The sequence below is a fragment of the Anser brachyrhynchus genome (assembly GCF_964034855.1).
Source record: "Anser brachyrhynchus genome assembly, chromosome: 5".
In the NCBI taxonomy this organism is placed as follows: domain Eukaryota; kingdom Metazoa; phylum Chordata; class Aves; order Anseriformes; family Anatidae; genus Anser; species Anser brachyrhynchus.
Window position 1 is genome coordinate 40,775,495 of NC_137699.1, and position 22,327 is coordinate 40,797,821.

The following is a 22,327-nucleotide window of genomic DNA, read 5'->3' on the forward strand; positions in this document are numbered from 1 at the left end:
TCAGGAGGTTCCTAAACACTGCTCCAAACTGTTTCTCCTGTCATTGAGATGGGATACAACACCACCAAGAGTAGTGTTGTATCTGTCAAGTTAAAACCCAGCTAGAGTCAGTGCACTGGAGGTGGGGTGAACTGACTGTTGAACAATGATAACAGGTTCATGTTTCCTATACAACTAAACCCCATTGACTTCAGACTAAAATTCTACCTTCTGTATTTATATGAGAATAAAATTCTACCTTCTAAGAGCATATAACATACTACTACTATATCTAACGTATACTTAATTATTGCTCCAAAGACAAGAAAGGCCATGAAAAAAAAATAAATTTATTCATGTTCTGTGTCACAACTACACAGATAAGCAGCTACCATGAGAAGTGCAATATTTGTCACCCTCATTTTTCAGAGGTGTTGACTTTTCAAAGCAGGACAGTAAGGGACAGAGTACAGAATTGCTGAGTGTGCTCAATGAGGAACACGGGTAATGAGGCATAGTACTATCTTTTCTAAATGGAAAAACATAACCAGAAGGGGCAGGAAATGTAATTACTGAAAATGTAAAAAAATAAAAATAAAAAAATAAAATCAACAATTATGTATAAAAGCAATTTTTAAACTAGTTCCAAAGATGTGAGATACATTTAACAGCTTCCCTTTCTCATGCCTGTTTTTTTAGACTACCATGAAAGAAAACAGACTGCAATAATAGAACTCATGCTGTAAATAAACTTATCAGAAACTTCTTGATTTTGCCAGCTGTTTCACTTTCAGGCATGAAATAAGTCATTTTCCAGATATGCTAAGATGTTCTTATATTATAAGAGACAGAAATGCCAAGAGAATCTGCAATATTGGAATAACAATAATGAAAACAATGTGCAAAATGAGGATGAGAACCCGACAATTTTATGTCTCTGGATTCTCCTTTCAGGAACACATAATGCTGTAAAAACTGTTTCTGACAATCACTGTATTATTGATACATCACACTGATGTCACGCTAGCAGTGTAAAATACTACAAAGATAGTTCAGATGTAGACATGGTTAAGTCTAATTGATTTAAGTGCTAGATAGGGGTGAGCATTACGTTTCAAGCTTCACAGCAACAAAACCTGGGAAGTGTAGGAAACTTCAGGGTGGGACAGCAGAGATGTGCTGACCTTGTAAAATACCAACAACAAACAAACTGTGACAATTTGTGTGTCAGCTTGTGTGCCAAATATCCACAATGATGCGATCTACCTCACTTGATGAAAAAGAACCATTCAAAGTGCATGGCAGTGACCTTACTTGAGCTATTTCGTTCTCCATTGCCACAGGAAAAGACAGAAAAGGCATATAGAAATAAGTCTAGGGCTGAACATAGTATTTGAAATCACTTATCATGAAAACTGGGATCAACGTAAAACACAACAGTAGCTCCCCCACATGTTGAGTGGCTGGGACAGTTCAAGCATGCAATTTTATAGCAGGCAGCAAACAAGATTGGGAATTCAGGGTTAAAATATCCAGTGAAATTTTGTCTTATAAAGTAATGAAAGTTGACCAAAAGAGTAAATCAAATGGATCTCCTAACAAACTGAAAACAGCTGTTTGGCTGAGTTTGTCTCTAAGTTTGGTAATTATTGCCCTACTGTGGCTCAAGGTTATTCTGTATTAGTGAAACAGGATATCATATGAAAATCATCCAACTTCTTAATTTACTGTAGCATCAAAAATTCCACTGTATAAAAATATGCCGGAAACATAGCCTTCTAAAAACTTACCTATAAACCTTTTAAATGCTCATTTATTTATTCTTCTGACAGACAATTACACAAAATTTAATTAAAACTAGAATATCTATGCCAACCAAACGATATTTCACCTCTAGTCACTCCAACTGCATTTTCACATAAATGCATTGGAAAACAACTTTTTAAAGTAAGAGTCAGTGATAAAACATCTTAGCTTAATAGCCCACTCCTTGGGTTACTATGCTCTACCTTAGCACACAGAAAAATCATTCAGATTCTTACAAGAAGACATTCCTTCACAGGATACTTTCTCTTAAGGGCTTCTCGTACCAATAGTAGCACACAATTCAAACTTAACTGAATTTAATTTTTCTAAGTTGAAAAACTTATGAAAGAAAGCATGGTAGACATTTGATTAATCTAAGCTTGATACTTGATCCCACATTAATTCCAAAGTACATTGTGGCTTTATTAGTTGCTTTCATGCCTTTACTGACTAGCAAATAATGAATCAATAATCTATATTAATAATTTAATTACCATGATATTCTTGGTTGGCCTGTTGGGCATCAAATAGTGTACATGTACATGAAAACATTTAATTGCCTGGAGCATCATTTTTAATGCTAAAAAGTGAAGAAACACCATGTGTGTTCTGTGAGCAACATACTAGGATTTCAGTTCCAGAAAGTCAACAAAGTATCTGGTTATCCCTTACACCCTGGCTACAATTTTTGAGTCAGAACCTATTATTGTACATTGCTGGACTGAATCTTTAATTCTAAGAACATGAGAGTAACATTGAAAAATATTTTATTAAACAATAACATAATCCCCACAAATTATTACAAATCAAGGTGTTTATTCTTTCTGAATCTTCCTTTCAAGATTATCCAGAAATCTCAAATCAAATGATTCAGGTGATTTATTAGAGGAAAAAACTGAATTGGAGGGCAGGTTATCATAGATTAACTGCAAACAGGTATTTCAAAAGTGTCCTTATGTTACCCATCCATCACACCATTCTCTTGTTCTGTTTCCTGTTTTCTCAGTTGAGATATATGCAAATAAAACCTTTGCCAAAACAAAATTTGCACATTTACAGTCTAAAAATGTGATAATAACTGAGTATATGCTACAGGAAAAGACTTCTGAAAACACTGCTGATAAATTTTTTGATGTCAATAAAGATCAGGCAGACTCAAGCAAGATTAGTAGTAAACTGACTCACTTTATTCTTTTTAAATTAGAGTAGAGTCTATGCAAATCTTTCTGAATTTCTAACACAAAACAGGCAACAAACATCAATCCGAAATCCTTTCTTCATATTCTTTGCCAAGGAGCAATTTTCATATTGACACAGCTTAAATACACATACAAGAGAGGCCAATAAAGGCACTTTGGCTATGAAAAACATCAAGACACACAAACGGACAACCTCTACCCCAACAGCATTGCAGAACAACTGACTGGAAACAAGTGAAGTCCCCACTCTGTTTTGAATCAAGTGCCCAATAACTGAACAAATGGAAGGAGAGAAAAATAGAAGGGCATAATCGGTCTAATTTCTCATCTGGTGATCTTAAGGTGCTTTGAAGTTAGGGCAACATAAGAGAGAACTCTACCAGATAATGGCTAAAACCTACTGCTACATTTTCTTACGCACAAACACGCTCTGGATCAATGAATGACATCATGTGCTGAGATAGCTGGAAGTCAAATATCTATGTATGAAGAGACTTCCATTCCCCCGTGGCAATTCATAGAAGCACGTAAAAAGTACTTCTTTTAAAAGAAAGAATAAACAAGGAGGAGAGTGAAAGTAGGACTCCTTGTCATTAAATAGACCCTGAGGCAGGCTTAATCTCAATGAAAGTGACAGAAGTCTTTCACTGGCATTTAAATTCAACAGAGTTAACTTAATATATTGACTATTGATTTCCGTGAAAATGCGAAACAACTATGCTAGAGGACATAAACTTCTAAAATAAGACTTGAGACAAATTAATGCACCCATTTCCAAACAGAGCTACCTAACTCCAAAGGCAAACCTTTAAGCTTGATGTTCCTTAAGCTCCCAGTGATGCTTCTGCACCCATCAAGATCTGCCTTTCACAGACAAATTAATTCCTTCTTAAGCTTGTCCAGGTGCAATATGCAAATCTACAACATAACACAGACATGGACATAACATGGACACACTGACCAGAGCCTTTGAAAATATGACTGTGGGTGCTTTTGAGTCACCACTAATAAAGGAGGCAATGACCAACCTCATCAACCTCAGCTACCCATTTTTTTTTTTTTGTTAGGAAACCTTAGAGATTAAGATTCAAATATTTCCTCAAATCAGAAGTGGTTCAGCATCTTCTGTCTGACAGAAGGAGGTACACACTAGCTTCACTTTGCAGTTACCTTTCAGCAGCAGTGTTGAAAACCGTCATTATGCAGAAAGAACAAAATATATCCTTAGAAAGAGGCTACAAAGCATGCCTGTATTGCTTAAAATTTAAGAGGCTCACCTAAAAGTACAGTGTGTTATATGCTGGTATGGAGGGCATCAATCCAGAGTGTTTCATTTCTTAAGAAGAGATCTAGCCTTCTTTGGACACCATACAGGAATACAGAAGAGGTCTTTAACATGACTATTCCCCAATATTTCATGCTAAGTTCTACTGTTTAATTCTGTATGTTGTAGGGAAATACAGTCTTGAATAGTCATTGAAACAGTTCCACAAGGCAACTGTAAGGACTGCTGTAATATCCAAGTAACCATCTCTTTTGAAACATGATAAAATTGACCGTTTCTCAATGATGGCTATCATAGCAGTAGATCCAATGTAGACTGTTCATTGGCAAACAGCTAGATCCCGCCCCTCTTAAGTCTGGCATACAAGGCATATGTATCAAGGACATCTTTTTTGCAGTTGTACATATAATTCTGAAAAAAAAAAAAAAGCTACGATTTGTACACATTATTAGATGGATATTGCTCCTTATCGAAAATGGTTTAGACAGAAGTTTCAGCTTCTATTGATACTAACAGGAAGTAGACTTAGTTCTTTCAATCTTTGAAACTGATATTTTCCCTGTTTCATTCAGAACGAAACATGAGTTAGTTCTCCAGAATTTTCCTAACTCTTCTATACCTTTAGAATATTCAAATGTGGAACAAAGAAAGTAGGTGCAAAGATGAAGGAACAATTATTTTAACCCCAGCAACATTCTGTTGACATCCTATTTTGTGTTGTTCTGTTCACACAGTGTCTTTCATTTCAAGATCAATGATGTTTTCCCCTCTTCATTAAATTTTGCTTTCACATACTGACACACACAGAGATGAGCTCATCCAACACCAAAATGCAGCTACCCCTGCAGTCAGAATGCAATGAGTCTTACAATAATATTTTGAAGTTTCAGATGACAAATTCTTAAACAGTGATGACAAGATCCAGCAACACGTGACTTTTATTGTTTGATACTTTATGTGCATTGCATATTCTTTCTTGTGCCTATGCTAGGGATAGCCATAATAAAATAGAGGACCTAATGTGACAATGAACAGAGGCAAATACCTGATTCCTTTGCCATTTTGACATCCACATTACAGAGTTCTCCCTCCTCCAGCACACATCTGGAGCACAGTGTTCAGCACTACAATGTTTCCAAAGCTTCTTTTGTAATAGGATCCAGAGTAGAGGTGGCTTCTTTAAAACTCTTCACCAGTAAGAGTTAGAAAAACCTGTTCTGAATTTCTCCTCAACTTTTATAGAAGATGATTGAAAAAGAGGGAATAAATCTTGGGCTCCATTACTAAAAATATGTTACACTGCTGTCAGTATCTCAGTATGTGGCTATCAGCAATGTCAAATTGCAAGTGTCCTTATACATAGTGCAAGTCACTACCCAGCTGTACAGCAGCTGGCTCTGACTAAACCCAGGAAAGGTCGAGGGTGACATGAATCCTCAAAGTACTGCTGGATCGTCATGTTGATCTTTGATGGTTAGAGAGTGCAAATGGCAAAAAAAGAAAACAAACATTTTCCTTCACCTTGGATTTCTTAAATGATTTAATGTCTTTGTCTCCTATGAGAAGCAGTTCAAAACATCTGCAGACTGGTCACTGGATGCCACTGCACACGAATCAGACACGACACAGAATCCTCTAACTGGGCAGATTTCGTTAGCCTACCTTGACAAGGACGTGGAAATATCCACAGAGACCTTTTCCGACCTAGCAGTCTCAATGGGTTCTCAAGTAACATTTTACTGATAGGTACATGACTTCTAATTTGCAAGGCCATCAAAGGGATGGGATTTAGCCAGTTTTCAATCTTTCACATGCTAAAGGAGTTATTCTGTTCTGAAATTGTGTAGCAACATAATACTGGAGCAGTAATGACCAAAGAAAAGAACTGTCACATTGATTCAACCATGGAACTAGCTATTAAAGTGGATTAAATTGCACCAAAACTCACCATGTGTTGTGGTTTAACCCGGCTGGCAGCTAAACACCACACAGCCGTTCGCTCACCCTCCCCCCTCCCTCTCTGGGATGGGGGGAGAGAAACGGGAAAGTGAAGCCTGTGAGTTGAGATAAAGACAGTTTATTAAGACAGGAAAATAATAATAACAATAATAATAATAATAGTGATAATGGTAATAGTATTAACAATAATAATGTGTAAGAAAACAAGTGATGCACAATGCAATTGCTCACCACCCGCTGACCGATGCCCAGCCTATCCCCGAGCAGCCGGCCCCCCCACCCCGGCCAGCCACCCCTATATATTGTTTAGCATGACGTCAGATGGTATGGAATACCCCTTTGGCCAGTTTGGGTCAGCTGTCCTGGGTCTGTCCCCTCCCAGCTCCTGCTGCACCCCCAGCCTGCTCGCTGGCAGGACAGAGCAAGAAGCCGAAAAGTCCTTGGCCTGGTGTAAACACTGCTCTGCAACAATTAAAACATCAGCATGTTATCAGCGCTCTTCTCATCCTAATCCAAAACATAGCACCCTACCAGCTACTATGAGCTACTTAACTCTGTCCTAACTGGAACCAGGACACCATGCTACAAAAAATTGAAAAATTTCCTTGAGAAAATTTGTGCATCTATTACAGTTTTATGCTAAAGCAGAGAAAAATTCAGTGTAACACTCCACAAAAGCACACCATACACTTTCCTACAGAAACCTAATGGTATAGCACACACCTAACAGAGAAGTATACTGAAAAATCAAGCCAGACACACCCACAAAAATTTTTACCATTATAAGATACTAAAGTAGGTGTTTCCCACCATACTTACTTTGGATTTTCTGCTGGCATAAGAGAGTTCATAGACTTCTGATAGTTTTTTCCAAAATCTTAGCCCTCTTTTGATAGACTATTTGGAATATAAAAATTGGAATGGGTACAGAGGTAAACAATATTGTACATAATGAAAATATACAGGGCTTAGGGAAGAAGCTAGATATTACAACAAGCTACAAGAGCAGGAACTCTCTCCAGATCTGCTCAAAAAATAAAATAAAATCTCTACACTCATAGTGCTCTTCATTACTCAGGTGCCTGAGCCACACAATGAGGCTGCAGTCTCATCTGCTTGGGCCTTTCATTTCATTGCCTTCTGTCTACGACATCTTTTCCCTCTACTTATGTCCCTTCCAGTTTCAGTCTAATTTCACTTCTGAAGTGCTTAATTATTTTGGTAAAGGTCAGCAATGCTATTTTCTGTTTTGAGAACAGCAAGAGAAGAAAACAAACAAAAAATGACATTTCCCATTGCATATGATGGCCCTAACCACTTACCAGCAACCATCTTCTTGCAAGCTGTGACCTCAGGAATCTCACACTCTGCTGCACAGCAAGCTTTGCCAGGGGACAGGGAGGGTCCTCACTCTCTCAAGCCTCACGGCTGGAAGATATGCCTTGGTTAATGTGGGTCCCAACCCTCTTAAAATGATCTTACAGAAGACAGGAAGAAACACAACTGATCTTTTTGACTTCAGCTGGACTACTCATGCCAAAAACTTCTCACCAGTGTTCCACTGTCTGGCTCTAAAAGTAATATAAATCTGGATTGTCACAAGCAGGAACTAAACCAGTTGCCACCAGCACTTCCTCAAATGCATGGATACAGCTGGTCTCTGGTTATGATTTTGTGCTTTGCATCTTGAATGATGAATACTGTTTATTCCTGGTTGTGTGTTCTGTATTTACACAGGGTGGTGGGGCTAGACACCTAAATTTATTATTGAATCTACATTGCTTAATTTAATTGTAATGGAAAGCTTGAGACTAGCTTATGTTTAAATCTGTTTACATTTCCAAAATGCTCCCATAGGTATTTAAAGCCCATGGATGTAAAATTAAGAAAATCTGAATGTTCTTAATGTCAGTAAACACAGTTAGTATGGATGATGCAAAGGACCTCAATTAATAGAGTTATATGATATTATTGGTATTTAAAAATAGAAAATTGAGGTCAATTTATATTATATTGCTAGTTGATTACGTAAAATTCATACACATGCAAAAGTGAGGATGTGCACACACATACTCACAAACAGTTCAGGGTTGTCCAGTCTGCTTTGTTGGGGCTCAGATCCGTTCAAACACACATGTATAAATAAAGGTTTTTAAAAAAAATCAACATTTTTCAAACTAAACTTTTTAAATGCCCACCGAATTTTTCTTTCAACAGAAGCATTCATATCACTATAGGCTGTAATAACACTGAACAGTGTTTGATCAAATATTCTCCCTGAAATTGTGTAGGGCCAGAATGACAATTAGTCCTAGATGAGAGCTACTCACATAAGTAGTCACAGGCAACTCAGCTGGACTAAGCAAGTCAACAATTTTGACAGTCTGCCCCTATGTAAACAAGTACCAACACATTGACTTTAATTTTACAGCAGTCCTGTTCTTACCATGCCTTTGCTTAATGTAAGTCTGCTGTGCTAAATGTTTTGTCTTAAATCAACAACATCACGAGAATATCAATAGCTAAAGACAGCTGTGACTCCTAAGTCATACAAAACAAAGTGAAGGTTTTATTTGAGCATCATTGGTACTTTCTCTAGCATTTTTTCCTTCTTTCATTATTCCATTTTAGTACTTTAAGTTAATGCCTGCAAAAGAAATTAGAAAATGTTTTCCACATATAATACTTGAATACTTGAATGCAATCCAATACACTCTTAGCAGATATGAGTTGTCACTGATTGCTGTCTTTTAAAAATTGTTTTAAAACATCTTGTTATTTATATTTTAACACCTAGATTTTGAGGTCCAGTTGCAAGTGTTTTCTATAGAAAATTGGGTCAAGCTGGTGTTTGACCTTTGACAGGAAGCTGCCCTCACTCCAGCTAGTCCCAACAAACTAGGCCCAAGACAATAAGCTGCTTTATAGCTATTAGCTAGGCCAGTATGTTTCTCCAGGAAGACCTCAAGCTGAAAAGCCAACACGCTTGACAACCACAGCCAAGGTACCAAGGGTCCAAGCACTAGACATTAGAAAACAAATGGAAAAGCACACATGGCTACATCTGGAATCCTAATGGGCCACCAATGGTTCCCAGCTAAAGGAAGAATTACCAATGTTATTTTATCATCCCTTGTGCTAACTTAGCTGTTTATGTACAGCAATAAATGATTTTTTAAAAACATATTTGGGTCATTATGTCATATACCACCAGCAAGTACGATTGTTTTATTGTGCTTGGAGTCAAAATACACTGCTATACCCAGATGTGAGGGAAGTTCAAAACCTCTAGTCCTTCTGTATTCATTCCTGTTGGACAAATGGATTAAGTTTTTAAAAGGGAAACTGAGAATTTTTATGGCCTGTACTCCCATCTCACTAGTAAAATTCACACTGATATTTTCCTACAGAAGTTTGCCTTGCCAATGATAACATTAAATATTAACTTAGTAAGCAAACCTAAATTTCAACCAACAGGAAATGCCACACATTTCATTATCAAAACACCTCCGTTCTCTTCTTCCAAAGCCACAATATGTTATAATAAAGAAATATTTTTGATGCCTTTTTTTTTTTAACCTGTTCACCAATTGAAATTCAAGGCAAAATAATCATCATACAGTGGAATGAAATTTAAAAATATATATTTATTAAAGGACTTAATAAAGGAGGACTCTCCAGTTATGGCCCTAAATTTATATATGCAAAACCAAGCGTTTCCAAAACCTACAATCAGAATGTTCTGTTTCCATAAACACAGAATGGAACACGGAATTTGTGTAAAGACTTTTGCACAGTTTTTCTAACCCTAGTACTATGGCATTTAAACATAGAGATCAAAGCAGACTACAGAAAAACAGAGCTAGATCCTTCAACATTTGGCACTTGAGAAGAATATCGACAATTCAGTAAACAAAAACAGCAGACGTATATTATTTTTAAAATACTGTAATAATTTAAAATAAATGGAAGGTTTGAAATTTGTTGAAAATATGATTCTAAAATTGTCAGAATCCCAACAACTTAATTCAACATTTATCAACAGAATTGTTTTACAACTCTCCATTCCAAAAGACACTGAAGGTATTTGAAAATATTGAAGGTATCTGTAAATAAGTGCAGTTTAGCAAATGACACCTGAATCCAATTTAAATAAATGTAATTCTAATGGACTTTCATTAATTTCAATGGAGGACAGATCAATCTGTAATCAAAATGAATACATAATTCAATGAAACCCAGGTTTTATCTTTTTTTCTCTTCCATTCTCATTCCCTCTTTCCTATTTCTTGCTAGCCCTGTTGCACTTTTCCTGTCCATCCTTTCTCACTTTTCTGGTGGGGATTAGGGCGGATGAGCAGGTAGGTGGACCATCAGCTCCCAGTGATGAAAGACATTTCTCACAGAAGAAATAGAAAATACCAAATAAAAATACACCAAGAATTTACAATTAACTTGAACATAGATCTATATAATATAGATATTTAATTTAACTATAATGCAGAGATCTAAATTTACCAGCACTATTTAACATCAAGCTGCAGATGAACAGAGTCATAGCATGTATAAAGCTAGCTAATTTTGCAGAAAGATTGCCATGGCGTGCACCATTTCACAGGTTATGCCACAACTTTGCCAACCTGCTTACAGAGAGTCAAGGGCAAACCCAGCTGGGAAAATCGCTGGGGAGCAAATGATCCAAAATGATTCAAGATGGTACTAAAAAGACAAATGAGAGAGTGTAAACATGTGCACGTCCCAGACACACAACGCGGTTGGCGATGACGCACTGAATGACACTCAACTTCATTACAGTCGATCAAAGCAGTCAATATCCTACAGAAGACTTCCATTAATATTAGCTGGAAGAGAGCTCAGAAGGTTTTAGGATATCTTCTGTCAAATAACATACATTACTTTAGCACAAATGACAAAGGATGAGATTATTAAAATAGTTATTTGCAGAAAAGTCAACACTAAAAGTAGTTTCTTTTCAAAACTGTTTTGACCACCTTGTTTCTCCTTTGCTATTACACTCCAAGTAACCCTTATTTGCCATGGAAAAACAGATGCGTGAATTTGATACCCTATACTTGTTGATGTGTTTTTAAAGCTGACAGCAGAGTGCAGAATGTGAAATTTCCTTGCTTCTGCTGCCACATGGCAGGTTAAAAGCACAATTAAGTAAACAGCTAAGTGTTTCCCCTGATTTCCAAGAACAGCAGAAATATTACATTAAACCTAAAAGAAAAAAAAAAAGGCAAAAAACCACCCACATCCCAGCAACTGATCTGGCAACTGATCTCTAGACACTATAAAGTCACTTCAGAAATATCTGTTCCATTTCCAAAAAGTACACTAAATAGGGAAACACAACACTTAAAAATTCTGGCACTGCTATAAAGCTCCGCATCCCTATACAGTGTAGTGCAATATATATATGCAATGCTTAACTTTGGGTATGTTTGCATATATGTATATATGTGTGGACATATAGACATATATATGTGCATATATACTAACCATCCCAAAGTTAAATATTACATTCAAAATATACCTAGTAACTTAAAATAGTTCAGAATATCTTTCCTTGCTGCCTTCCCAGATTTTTTTATTTTTTTTTTTACTTAATGCAAGAAGCAGAGCAAGGATTATGGACGAGTTTCAGAGAAACACAAAGCACATTGACAAATACTGAAAAGATAAATAAATATGTTTTCTACTCACAGAAGTGATTCTTTACACATGCCAATTACACCCTCATGTTATCATTGGGAAAATTTGATCCTTGACAAAAATAGATTTAAAAGATATTTAAATCCCAGGGGACCTTACACCAACATAAGTAAAAAAAAAAAAAGTACTTAGTTCCTATTTCATCTGCAAACATTTGATTTCAGTTCATATCATTATTTTCTGCTATTTCATCCATTCCCTTCCCTGCCTCCATACTCCCCTCCCCTTCTTTTTAAGGGAAGAGAAATTAAGTGATTAATTTCAATGTTTGCCATATTCACTTGTGCAAGACCCTATCCATCTTAAGCACAACTTATTACATTAAAACAAGGCTTAAATAACACAGAAGGCTTTGTGCGGGTATGTCAGAAACAGGAATTTCATCAGAGACTGATAGTTAATAAACAAATAAATAAATAAAATCAGATTTTCAAAGTCTTACTGATGAGTCCTCTTCTTGCCACAATAGTATTTGTATTGTCATGTACATAAACGGATTGTAAAAGTATACTGTAAATATCAATTCTAGAATCACTGCTTGTATTTATTGGTGGTCTCAGTTATAATTATATATGTATTTAGCAGCAATAATGAGTAATTTCTAGTGTTTCTCAGTATACTCTCACAAATCAATTAGAAAACATCAGTTTCTAATTTTATTGGTCTGGCATTTTTCACAGTAACTACATTTTATTGTGGAAAAAATGTGTTTTCCCTCCAGTGACTACTTGGCAAGTGTGTATTGAGGATTTCTACCATTAATTAAAGTGGCTTATTCTTGTTTACTTCTCTATACGTTTCAGTATCTCCAACAATTTAAAAAAGAATGTACTCAGCTAGCAAGGGCCTGTTTAACAGCTTGATACAGCACAACAAGAGATTTCACACACTTTGGTTGAGTCACAAAAATAGTGATCTCTTCAAAATGTCTGTTTGAAGAGGCAGGGTGAACATTTTTTAGAAAAAAAAAATATGTTCAGAAGTACCTTCTCTGTTAGACAATAAGAAATATTTTAAACCAGTGCATAAGGGCATTTTTAAAATCAAACATATTTGCAGAGGGTTATGAAATACTTCCACATGTGATCATATTTTCACAATGAAGGTGACTATCAAACATTATATTGCACATTAATTTTTATTGTTGAATAAGATGCTGGAGCCAAGAATACTGCAGATTATAAAGCGCAGCCTGTTGCAGCATATTCCCTGGCCAACTCTTCATACCACAGATGTCGGGCTGCTGTCCCAAACCATTGCACATATTTACTGGTGCTCTCATTTTTTCAGATTAGAAGTCCCCTATTTAGCTGTTCTCCTCAGTAGCATTAACCAAGCAGTTCATAAAGTGCAGCTGCAAATATCTAACTGCTTTGTGAAGCCACTTGTTTCATGCTCCCCTTAAGATCTGCCATTAACAAGGACTAAATGGCCTGTGTCTTAGGTTGAGAAAGTTGTTCAAAAGCCAACTAACATCTTGATTCAGGGGCTAGTTCTGAAGTAAATTACTAATGTCAAGTTAAATATAGGTCTATGATTAAGCATGTGAATCTATCAAAGCTTAAATATAAACTCTGTCAATACAATGTCCTGATAGAATTAAGTTACAGCCTTCCAAAGACTGAATAGCCATAAAGCCTTTAACAAATGTTAATAATGGACACCAATATAATTATGACAGAAAGTACTGGAAGTAAACCCAGGCCAGAACTCTCAGCAAAAATACCTGTACCATAAGTGAAGAATTTTTTTCAACTACTCAGCAGCCCAACACTGTTTCTACTGACAGCAGTGTGCATACTGGCTACCTTTGCACATATGAACTAAAATCAACTGTCTTCCAACAGAATGTTGTAAATAAAAGTGTTCAAATTTTAAAGTTGAGTATCTCAGGACAGCCCCAGACAGTGTATCCTACCCAAGTCAGAAGTGTCCAAAATGTGAAGGCTTGCAAAATACTAAGCTTTGAGATGGGTGTATAACTGATTGCTGTCCAGTTTTTTGCATAGGCCAGTGTATTTTTTGGAGGCAGAAAGTACTTTGTTGGCTAGGAGAAAGGCAGGAAATTTTTCTTTGGCAGGTTGATTTTTTTATATATTTTTTTAAATTAGCAGATGTTTGAAGCAGCTCCAAGGTTTGGAATGTTGAATAAATCCCAGTGGAGATAGATTAGTGGCAGAAAGCAGGTGAGGTGGTCAAAGGTGGATGTAAATACAATTTATCAGATGACTCTGCAATTTGTCACAATGGTATCACCACTGCACATGTGGCATATATAAAAGCTTTGGCAACAAAGAATGAACATCAGTCCTTTAGTCAGTGTAGTTAGAGATGAATTGTACAGCAAACCAGCAATGTGCTACCAGCAAAGCAAATAAGAAAAATTGTAGAAAAAATTACTCCTTAGTTCACAAAAAATCTGCAGTGTGCATCCTTGCACTGAGAAAGGAAGTAGAAAAGGGTTCTATAAAAACAAACCAACAAAACCCAAACAACAAAACAACCACCCTCCTCTTCCATAGCTGGAAAACTAATTTAGGCAAATACCAAATATCTTCCATGCCAAATGCTAGGTATAATTCTTCAGTCCTCTCTTCTGGATCACAAATACTCAATGAAATATATGAGCAATTTATCTATTAAAAAAAAAAAAAAAAAGGATGACAAGATCCCTCCCACACCCAATACTGAGAAAAGTGAGCCTCCACATGAACAATTGTCTTCCTGGAAAGTGAATAAATTAAATTTATCAGAACAGGCTAGGAGACACCGAAGTGTGTCTCTTCCTCAAAAACCTTAATTAGTCTGATTTAATGTTACAGCCCTAACACCACTTTATCCATGTATACAAATAAAACCATACAATGCTGTTTTAAGTTGTGATAAAATGCTATAGCATCAATATGCTAATGCAGTTACGGCTGAAAGTTTCCCTTCAAAGAACAAAGAGAACATCAGCACCAAGCAGTGCATGCAAACATACCTGGAGCCCTGGCTGTAGGCTGGGCTCAGTTTTAGGAGGAAGCTGAACATATATCACAATTTGGAAAACCTAATTTCTGAATTGGTGACAAATTTGACTACTGTGAGGAAATTAAAGTGTGCAGCTGAGTATACAAAGGCATAGGCAGAAAGGAATATCCATATATATCTGAATGTGTTGGAACTGTTATTGTATCCAACAGTTTCCTACCTTAGGGAGCCTTCTGTTGTGGGTTGGCTTGTTTTTTAATTCAGACAATCTACCCAGAAGTGCAGTCTTGGCTTTGCCATGATTTTGCAGTTATGGTTTAAAAGATAATGGAGTTACTTTATAAGATTCTTCTTCCATGTGACAAACAAGAAATGCATATGCAAAAGGAATGCTACATTATATTGTTCTACCTTTGGGGAAAAAAAGGAAAAGAAATAGGAAACTATGAAAGCACCACTCTTATGTGTTGATGAGCTATACAGGTCAAGGTATTTCATAACTAGATCTCCAGGACATGACTTCTTAGAACTTTGAACAGGAAGGCATAATTAATTGCATCTCATGAAGAAGTAAACCAGTAAAGGTGTTCACACTGTATGCTTGTTCTGTAAGCTGTTCTCACAGTGCTCCAGACAGGACTTGAGAACTCCAAGGATTTGAGAAAGATACTATTGAAAGAGATACTAGATGAGGTCTCAACTTATATCATTTGTAAACCGGAAAATATTAAAATGGAAAATGGCTTACAAAGTAGGATTGACTCTGTTTTCAGAGTCAGATTCTCTTCCTGTCCAGCAACTGAAGATGTCTTCAAGGTCCTCTTCGATAAGCAAACAAAAAATTTCTTAATCCAACTCTGAATTACACCCATCTCTTTCTTCATTGACCAGTATCAGAATTTAATTATCTTTGTCCTTTTGAGAAAAGGTTCCCCCCAGGCTTCAAAATGAATTATCTTGCTTTTGTTTCTGTCATTAGAATCATAGAATAGCCTGAGTTGGAAGGGACTCACGAATATCATCATCTTTCTCCTCACACATGCATCTCTTTTGCTTGCCCTGCTGCTTGTTAGTACTTGCACATCTTATAACTTTCCACACCCTGTTTTCCCAAAAATTATAAAGTACTCTTATAGCAGCCTGAAAAATGTGTGTAAGAACAGCCCATTGTCATTACAACAAACTAAAATCCTTTCTATGACACTTGAAATCAGTTTGTATATTATATCGCCAGGCAAGACAGGACCCAGCAATATAATATTCAAAATTGAAAAAGAAAAATATATCAGGAGTAAGGAAGGTAAACATTCCATGAATAGATATGGAAAATAAAATATTAAGCAGTGATGCTCTAAGCTAGGAGCAGTAATTCATCTTTTCACTCTTAGCAGTCCAAGAAAGACAGCCTGGATAGTTACTGTATATTCTTAATGAATTTACCCTATCATTTAGTGAGGCCCACATTTTTGGTAATGAAAAACACATCGTGATGTCTAGACTCAAGTCATACTACGAACAGAGTTCTTTGCTTTTCAAAAGTTCTTACAAAGTCTTCTATATGGGAAGCTTTTCAGAGATGTCCTTCCTGAAGGAAAGACCTGAAATTAATACAATAAAAGGAAGGGTAAAGCCAGAACAGTCCAGAAGGCCAGGCAAATGCTTACAAGGAAAGAGGTGAGAAGCAAGTCTTGTTGCAGAAAAAGCTAATGCATCACATTGTTTTATATCATGGCCTACTTAAGGATGTGGTACAATGTGAAGAAATGTAGGTTATGCTGAAAACAAATTATACTTCTGAAGGCCAATATGAATTGTGTGACATCATTGCTTATTTCAGCTCCTGTGCAAACATGAACATATATGGGATATATAGACAAAGCTGAGGATATCTACTATAACCTACAAGAAAAAAAAAAGCAAAAAAAAAAGCTACAGTGAAGCTACTGTGATGTACTTCTGCAACAGCATGGATTACAGCAGTTAGTCTAATTATTTTCACTGCAACTTAATAAACCTACCTCCTGAATGTAGTAACAATGCTCGTAAATAACCCCCAAAACATTTTATTATTAAACAAAACTACTAGAACCATATGTGTTTATAAATGTATCTGAAACATCCTGTAAAACCATTGATGACTCTGCCCACGCATTTCTTTGTGAAGATTAAAGGTGAGAAAAACTCTATTAATACCATACATGTGCACTATGTATTTTTTTCATTTAGGTGAATTCTGGGTTTCTTTTCTGAAAACAAGAGCAAATCATACAATTAAGTAATTCCTGCAAAGAGAGACAAAGAATACTAATAAAATTTATTCAATAAAATTACTACAATATTGCTTTTACAACTTTTCCATAAAAAAAAAAATCATTTACAATACAGCGATGAAGGAGATTTTCCTCTTAGTACGTGGTTCTCATAAATATTTTGAACACTCTTCCTTTCATCCTGACCTTTTCTAATCATTATGTCTTTAAAACCAAAACTTAGTTTCTTGGAAGGCCAAATTAAATTACATTTTGATCACTGAAAGTTGGCACATGTGATATAAGTTGTGCTTCATTCAAGTCCTCAGTCCAACTGTGTACTTTTGCTATTTTCATTATGCTAGTACCTATACACTACAGTAAAAATTAAACAAACAACAAAATCTAGAGATCCTAGTGAGAAATAGCCTACAGATACATGGGAAACAGGGACAGCAGGAGCTTACAATTTCAGTAACCAGGTCAGGCAACCACTTGCCATGGTTTGACCTACGTGGGGTCAAGGAGTGAATGGAAATAGAAATTACAGAAACACAACTAGGTCAGTAGTGGAGTGCTGGTGATGTTTTGATTGAAAGGTCCTGCTGCTTGCAGGCTGACGAATATCTTGCTTCAGAAAAGGACATAATTGGATTAACACATATAAAAGGAAGTTAAAGGCAGTAGGCAGACGTCATATTTGTCTTGACAGAAGAAAAGAGATTTCATACATACTGTCAGCTATAGGAATACTCATGGGATAATTACACAAATGGAAAGAAAAGGTAATACAATATTTTTTCACTTTTTCTGTGTTCCATCACTTCATTCTCTCTCATGCAATATACGCAGTATGGTGCATGACGCATAGCATAGTCAATAGCCTCTGATCTGGGAGCAGTTTCATAGAAGCAGGGCTGCACCAACCCAAAACTAATTTAGGTCTGAGCCAGTTTAGGTCCAGAGCTGCACCAGTGCAGAGCTCTACCTCATCTCTAGGTCATCTGCCTTTACATCTGCTGTCACCAAAATTTTCTTTCATCGCTCCACTGAACCCTCATTGTACATTCCTATGGCTTAATTTGCCTATTTCCTGTGGCTTCGCACTGGGGTTATTTCAGTCCTTACCCTAGGTAATTAAGAGCTGATTAGATATCAAAACATGATTAGTTCTGGCAGCAAAAAAGGGTCCACATATAGCTGAACTGTTTTCAGGGAAGTGAGCTGTCTCAAATCCTGAGGCCAGTGTCCCAAATCTGCATGTACTACTATACTATAAACTCCTGCTATGACAATTTATGTTCAAGTAATTTACAGGTGGAATAAGTTAAAAAAGAGTAATGTTTCCCTACTTAAAAACTATAGGAATCCAGAAAAGTAGAAGATAAATAGAGGAAACCAGTTATTCAAAGTATGGATACATGTAAGGAAGTTCCTCTGAACCAACACAGATGTCTATTTGTGAGCTAATTGATTAGACTCCCTGCATAGTCTGAGAAATAAGGACTGTTTTGCACGGTTTGACTCACCCTAACAAAGCTGCCTAACACAGGTCAGATGAAGCATACCCTACAGAGACTTACTTGTACCTAAGGCATATAGACAGAGCCCAGAATGACTAACACAAATATAGGTGTCTAAAATCACCTGGGATTAATTTGCTTGCGTGCTGCATATGGTATTTGCACCTGCATACATGCTCTTGTAATACACAGATGCTTCCCTCTCTGACATTTAGGTATGCAAATGGGTCTATGTGCATGAAAATTTTGCAGAGGCCAACCAAAATTCTGGTTTGTGTCAGTACATTCAAATCTCAGGCCCAAAATCTTTCAAGAGATCTTGGAAGATCACAGTTTCTGACAGTAGTCTAATCAAGCATGTCAGTAAAGAAGGTGAAGTCTATTCTCACCTGATCAGCTAATCAAAAGCAACTGGCTGCAGTTTATGTACCTGCCCAACAGGAAACTTACACTGGAAATGGTAAAGACTGAGAAAATACATCCTCCTTTTCCCTTCTCAACCTCAGGACCTAGTGCTATAAGAAGTGAATTCACAGAGTGTGAAGGATTATTAATACTGTGCGATGAATATTTATATAGTGTGACAAATATCAAGATTGCTTATTCCTTTGTCATCTCAAGAGCCAGTCTGCTCAGGACTCACTAACTGAGGAATGATAATATTGTCATTAAGGACTGATTTTCAAACCAAAGTTGGCTACTTACTGGAGATGATTCAATGAAGTTGTAATCGCACTCTGCCTTTAATCCCCATGTTGTTTGGATACACACACACAAATACATGACTACTGCTTGGAAACACTTTGCTTCATCTCATAGATACAGACCTTGCAACACAGCAAATTTGTTACTGAGTGGTCGCTTTTTAATAGTACCACATAAAAGATTTAATGCACAAAACCTTTAATAGGTGCCTTTTAGAATCACTGACAAATATAGATTAAGATCAATTTATTTGCATATTAAAGTCTCTGAATGTTTATTGAAAGTAAAGCATATGCCTAGAAACAATGAGCCAAACAGTGAAAATTACCATTTTACTGGCCTAGATAAGTAAATGTTTTAGAATAATTTACTGATTTAAAATGACATTTTAGAGCAACAAAAGAAAATCATATTATTCTGAGGAACTTGCAAAGGTTTTAGCTTATTTTTTATGTTCTGCAAACAGACAATATTTAATCTGTTTAAAATTAAACTCAAAAGATCAGATAGGCTTTTGAAGGGCTCAGACACTGCAAGTAGTTTAGCATTGTATTTGCAAGAGATACAGCCAGTTTAACCACAGTGATATCATTTAGTCTATAACTTAAACAAGCATTGATAAAGTTTTTTATAAAACGATGCTATCAGCAAAACAAACACAGTATTTTGTATTACTTCAAAGCTTATTTATAATGTGTTTAGAAATATTCAGTGGAAACAGGAAAATAATGTCTTGATTTTCTAAACTTCACAACATCTGCTTTTACTTACTTGCAGCATTATAAAGTTCTCTGTATTTCAAATGGGTAACTTTTTTCTTTTGTCTGGTCCCAAATCTGAAAGTGTTCACATTATTTTTTAACCCAAACAATTTTTCATTTTTCACTTATGAATACAGCAATGTGAAAATCTCCACAGCTTTCTAACAGTGGTAAATACTAGTTACCATAATTCACATTTTAAATAAGCACTTTAGAGACCTGCTAGGAATTATCCTTCCTCAGTTGACTAAAATTCTTCTGTCTTTATGATTTCCCTATGTATGTAAGTAACATTAACTCTTTTTAATCAGATTTCATACTGCATATTCATACTACTGTCTCCCAACTGGGTGTAACCTACAGTAATTTCCACTGGAGAAGGCATTCTTTTTTACAAATGCTGTTCTTTTCACTGTCCTGGTTTGGGGGAAATGGCTACAACCTTCTACAACCAAAGGGCTTCTCCTTTAAAACTTTCTCAATCTAAAAGAAAGGACTCAGCCTGTCATCCTAGGACATTAAGATGTAACAAGTGCCTCTGTATCACTTTAACAGTTTACTGAATTGTATGAAAATGTACTCTTGCATATATCTTTATTGGTTCTCGTCCATATAAAAAAATCAAAGCTGTTTGCCATTTAGAGAAGCCATTTCCGAAGCCTTCAAGTAGATGATCACATGCTCTTTGATAAATACACTGCCGTGTACAAGAAACTTCCGAGCATAAGAAACTTCCTCTACTGGCTAAAATTACAGGCAGGGAAGCTACTCCTGCTCATGAGTCACTTTCTGCCTGCACGGCAGCTAACATACCAGGCACCTCGTAGGGAGCATTTGATGCTACAGTGTACCTTGGTCTCCCAGTCACCCAAATCAGGCTGATCAGCTATTGCGTGGTCTGGCTCCCATCTGGCCTCATGCTCGGGTTTCCCTCCCATCAATCAATAGCACCTGGGGGGACAGCAGGAAGGAGAAAGGAACTGGTGGAAAGCTGGGTCTCAGGCCACTGTAGGAATACGTGGCTGCAGGGTGAGGCAGAAGGCTTAGTTTGTGCTCGAGTTTTGCTGCAATATGAGATGAGGTCAGAGTCGGACATGCCCAGACCCCAGAGGTTGGAAATGCTTCCAGGTCTACTAGCTTAAATACGGCTTCTGTGCGCCTGACAAGTAAAGGCAGTGAAGAGAGAAAGATTTCCTGTATAGTCCCTGAAAAAACAAAAGGATGTTTGTTGCCATGCTGTAAACAACTGCGTAGCAATGATGCTTCTTTTCTTCTTTCTAATTCCACCACAACAAGAAAATTCTCAGTTTAACTGTAACTTTCCTCCTAACTTTCTGCCAGTGTTTTTCATCCCTGTGTCTGGAATAGCCACTGGGTGACGGAGGTTGTGACTGGCAGCATAGCACATGCTCGGATGTAGACTTCGCAATGTGTTTGTTACAGCAGCGAGGAGGTGGATCTGGTCTGGCCAGCTCAGGCTGAGCTCTCATATACTGGGTGATTTTGTACCAAATTAAGACCTGCACCCCAAATTTTCCTGTTCAATCAATTTTCAAAGCTTGACAGGCACACTGGATTCCTCAACCAAACTTGTGAAACATTTGGACTTCTTCTAAATGAACTTTTAGCATTTTAAAAATTATTTTTAAAAGCATTTCCTTAACTCTTGCCATGTAGTAGTAGATTTAGCAATATCTGTGCAAACTTCTAAGCTGAATTTTTACATATACGTGTATCAATGGGTACACATTAGGTATACATGCACACGGTGGGTATACATGTGCAATGTACGCAATGGGTATACCCGTACCTATTTCTGGTTTCCGGTTTACCAGGTTGCAATGGCAGCAGGTTACCCGAACACCAGAGATTTTCAAAGGAAAGCCCCTGCCATGGGATCACTGGCACAATGGTTTGAGAGCTAGACTCACACAGCAATTTACATTCACATCCCCAGGAAGCACTTAGGAGGCCTGCTCCCTTTCGGATACTCAAATACTGTTCACTTCAGTGACTTTTAGAGGAGTCTCTGGCCCCAATTAAGGAAGATACAGGCAAGAGAAGTCAAAATTTAGATTCTCAGAAATGCTTCATACTTTCTGCCTGAAACATCTGACAAGACACATTAGAATCTACGCTTTAATATGTTGCA

The 22,327-nt window shown here is 36.8% G+C and overlaps 1 protein-coding gene across 4 annotated transcripts in view; it reads right to left on the bottom strand.

The window, feature by feature from the left end:
• SLC25A21 (solute carrier family 25 member 21) overlaps positions 1–22,327 on the bottom strand; it is a 254,983-nt gene that overhangs the window by 196,566 nt on the left and 36,090 nt on the right. Inside the window, exon 1 of one of the 4 annotated variants that reach the window (XM_080592974.1) lies at positions 7,551–7,575. The exons of the other annotated variants lie outside the window; for them this stretch is intronic. Within the exon in view, the coding sequence (XP_080449100.1) occupies positions 7,551–7,560 (10 nt within the window). The 5' untranslated portion in view covers positions 7,561–7,575. Of the gene's footprint in view, positions 1–7,550; positions 7,576–22,327 lie in introns of those variants that run through there. 4 annotated transcript variants of the gene reach the window in all.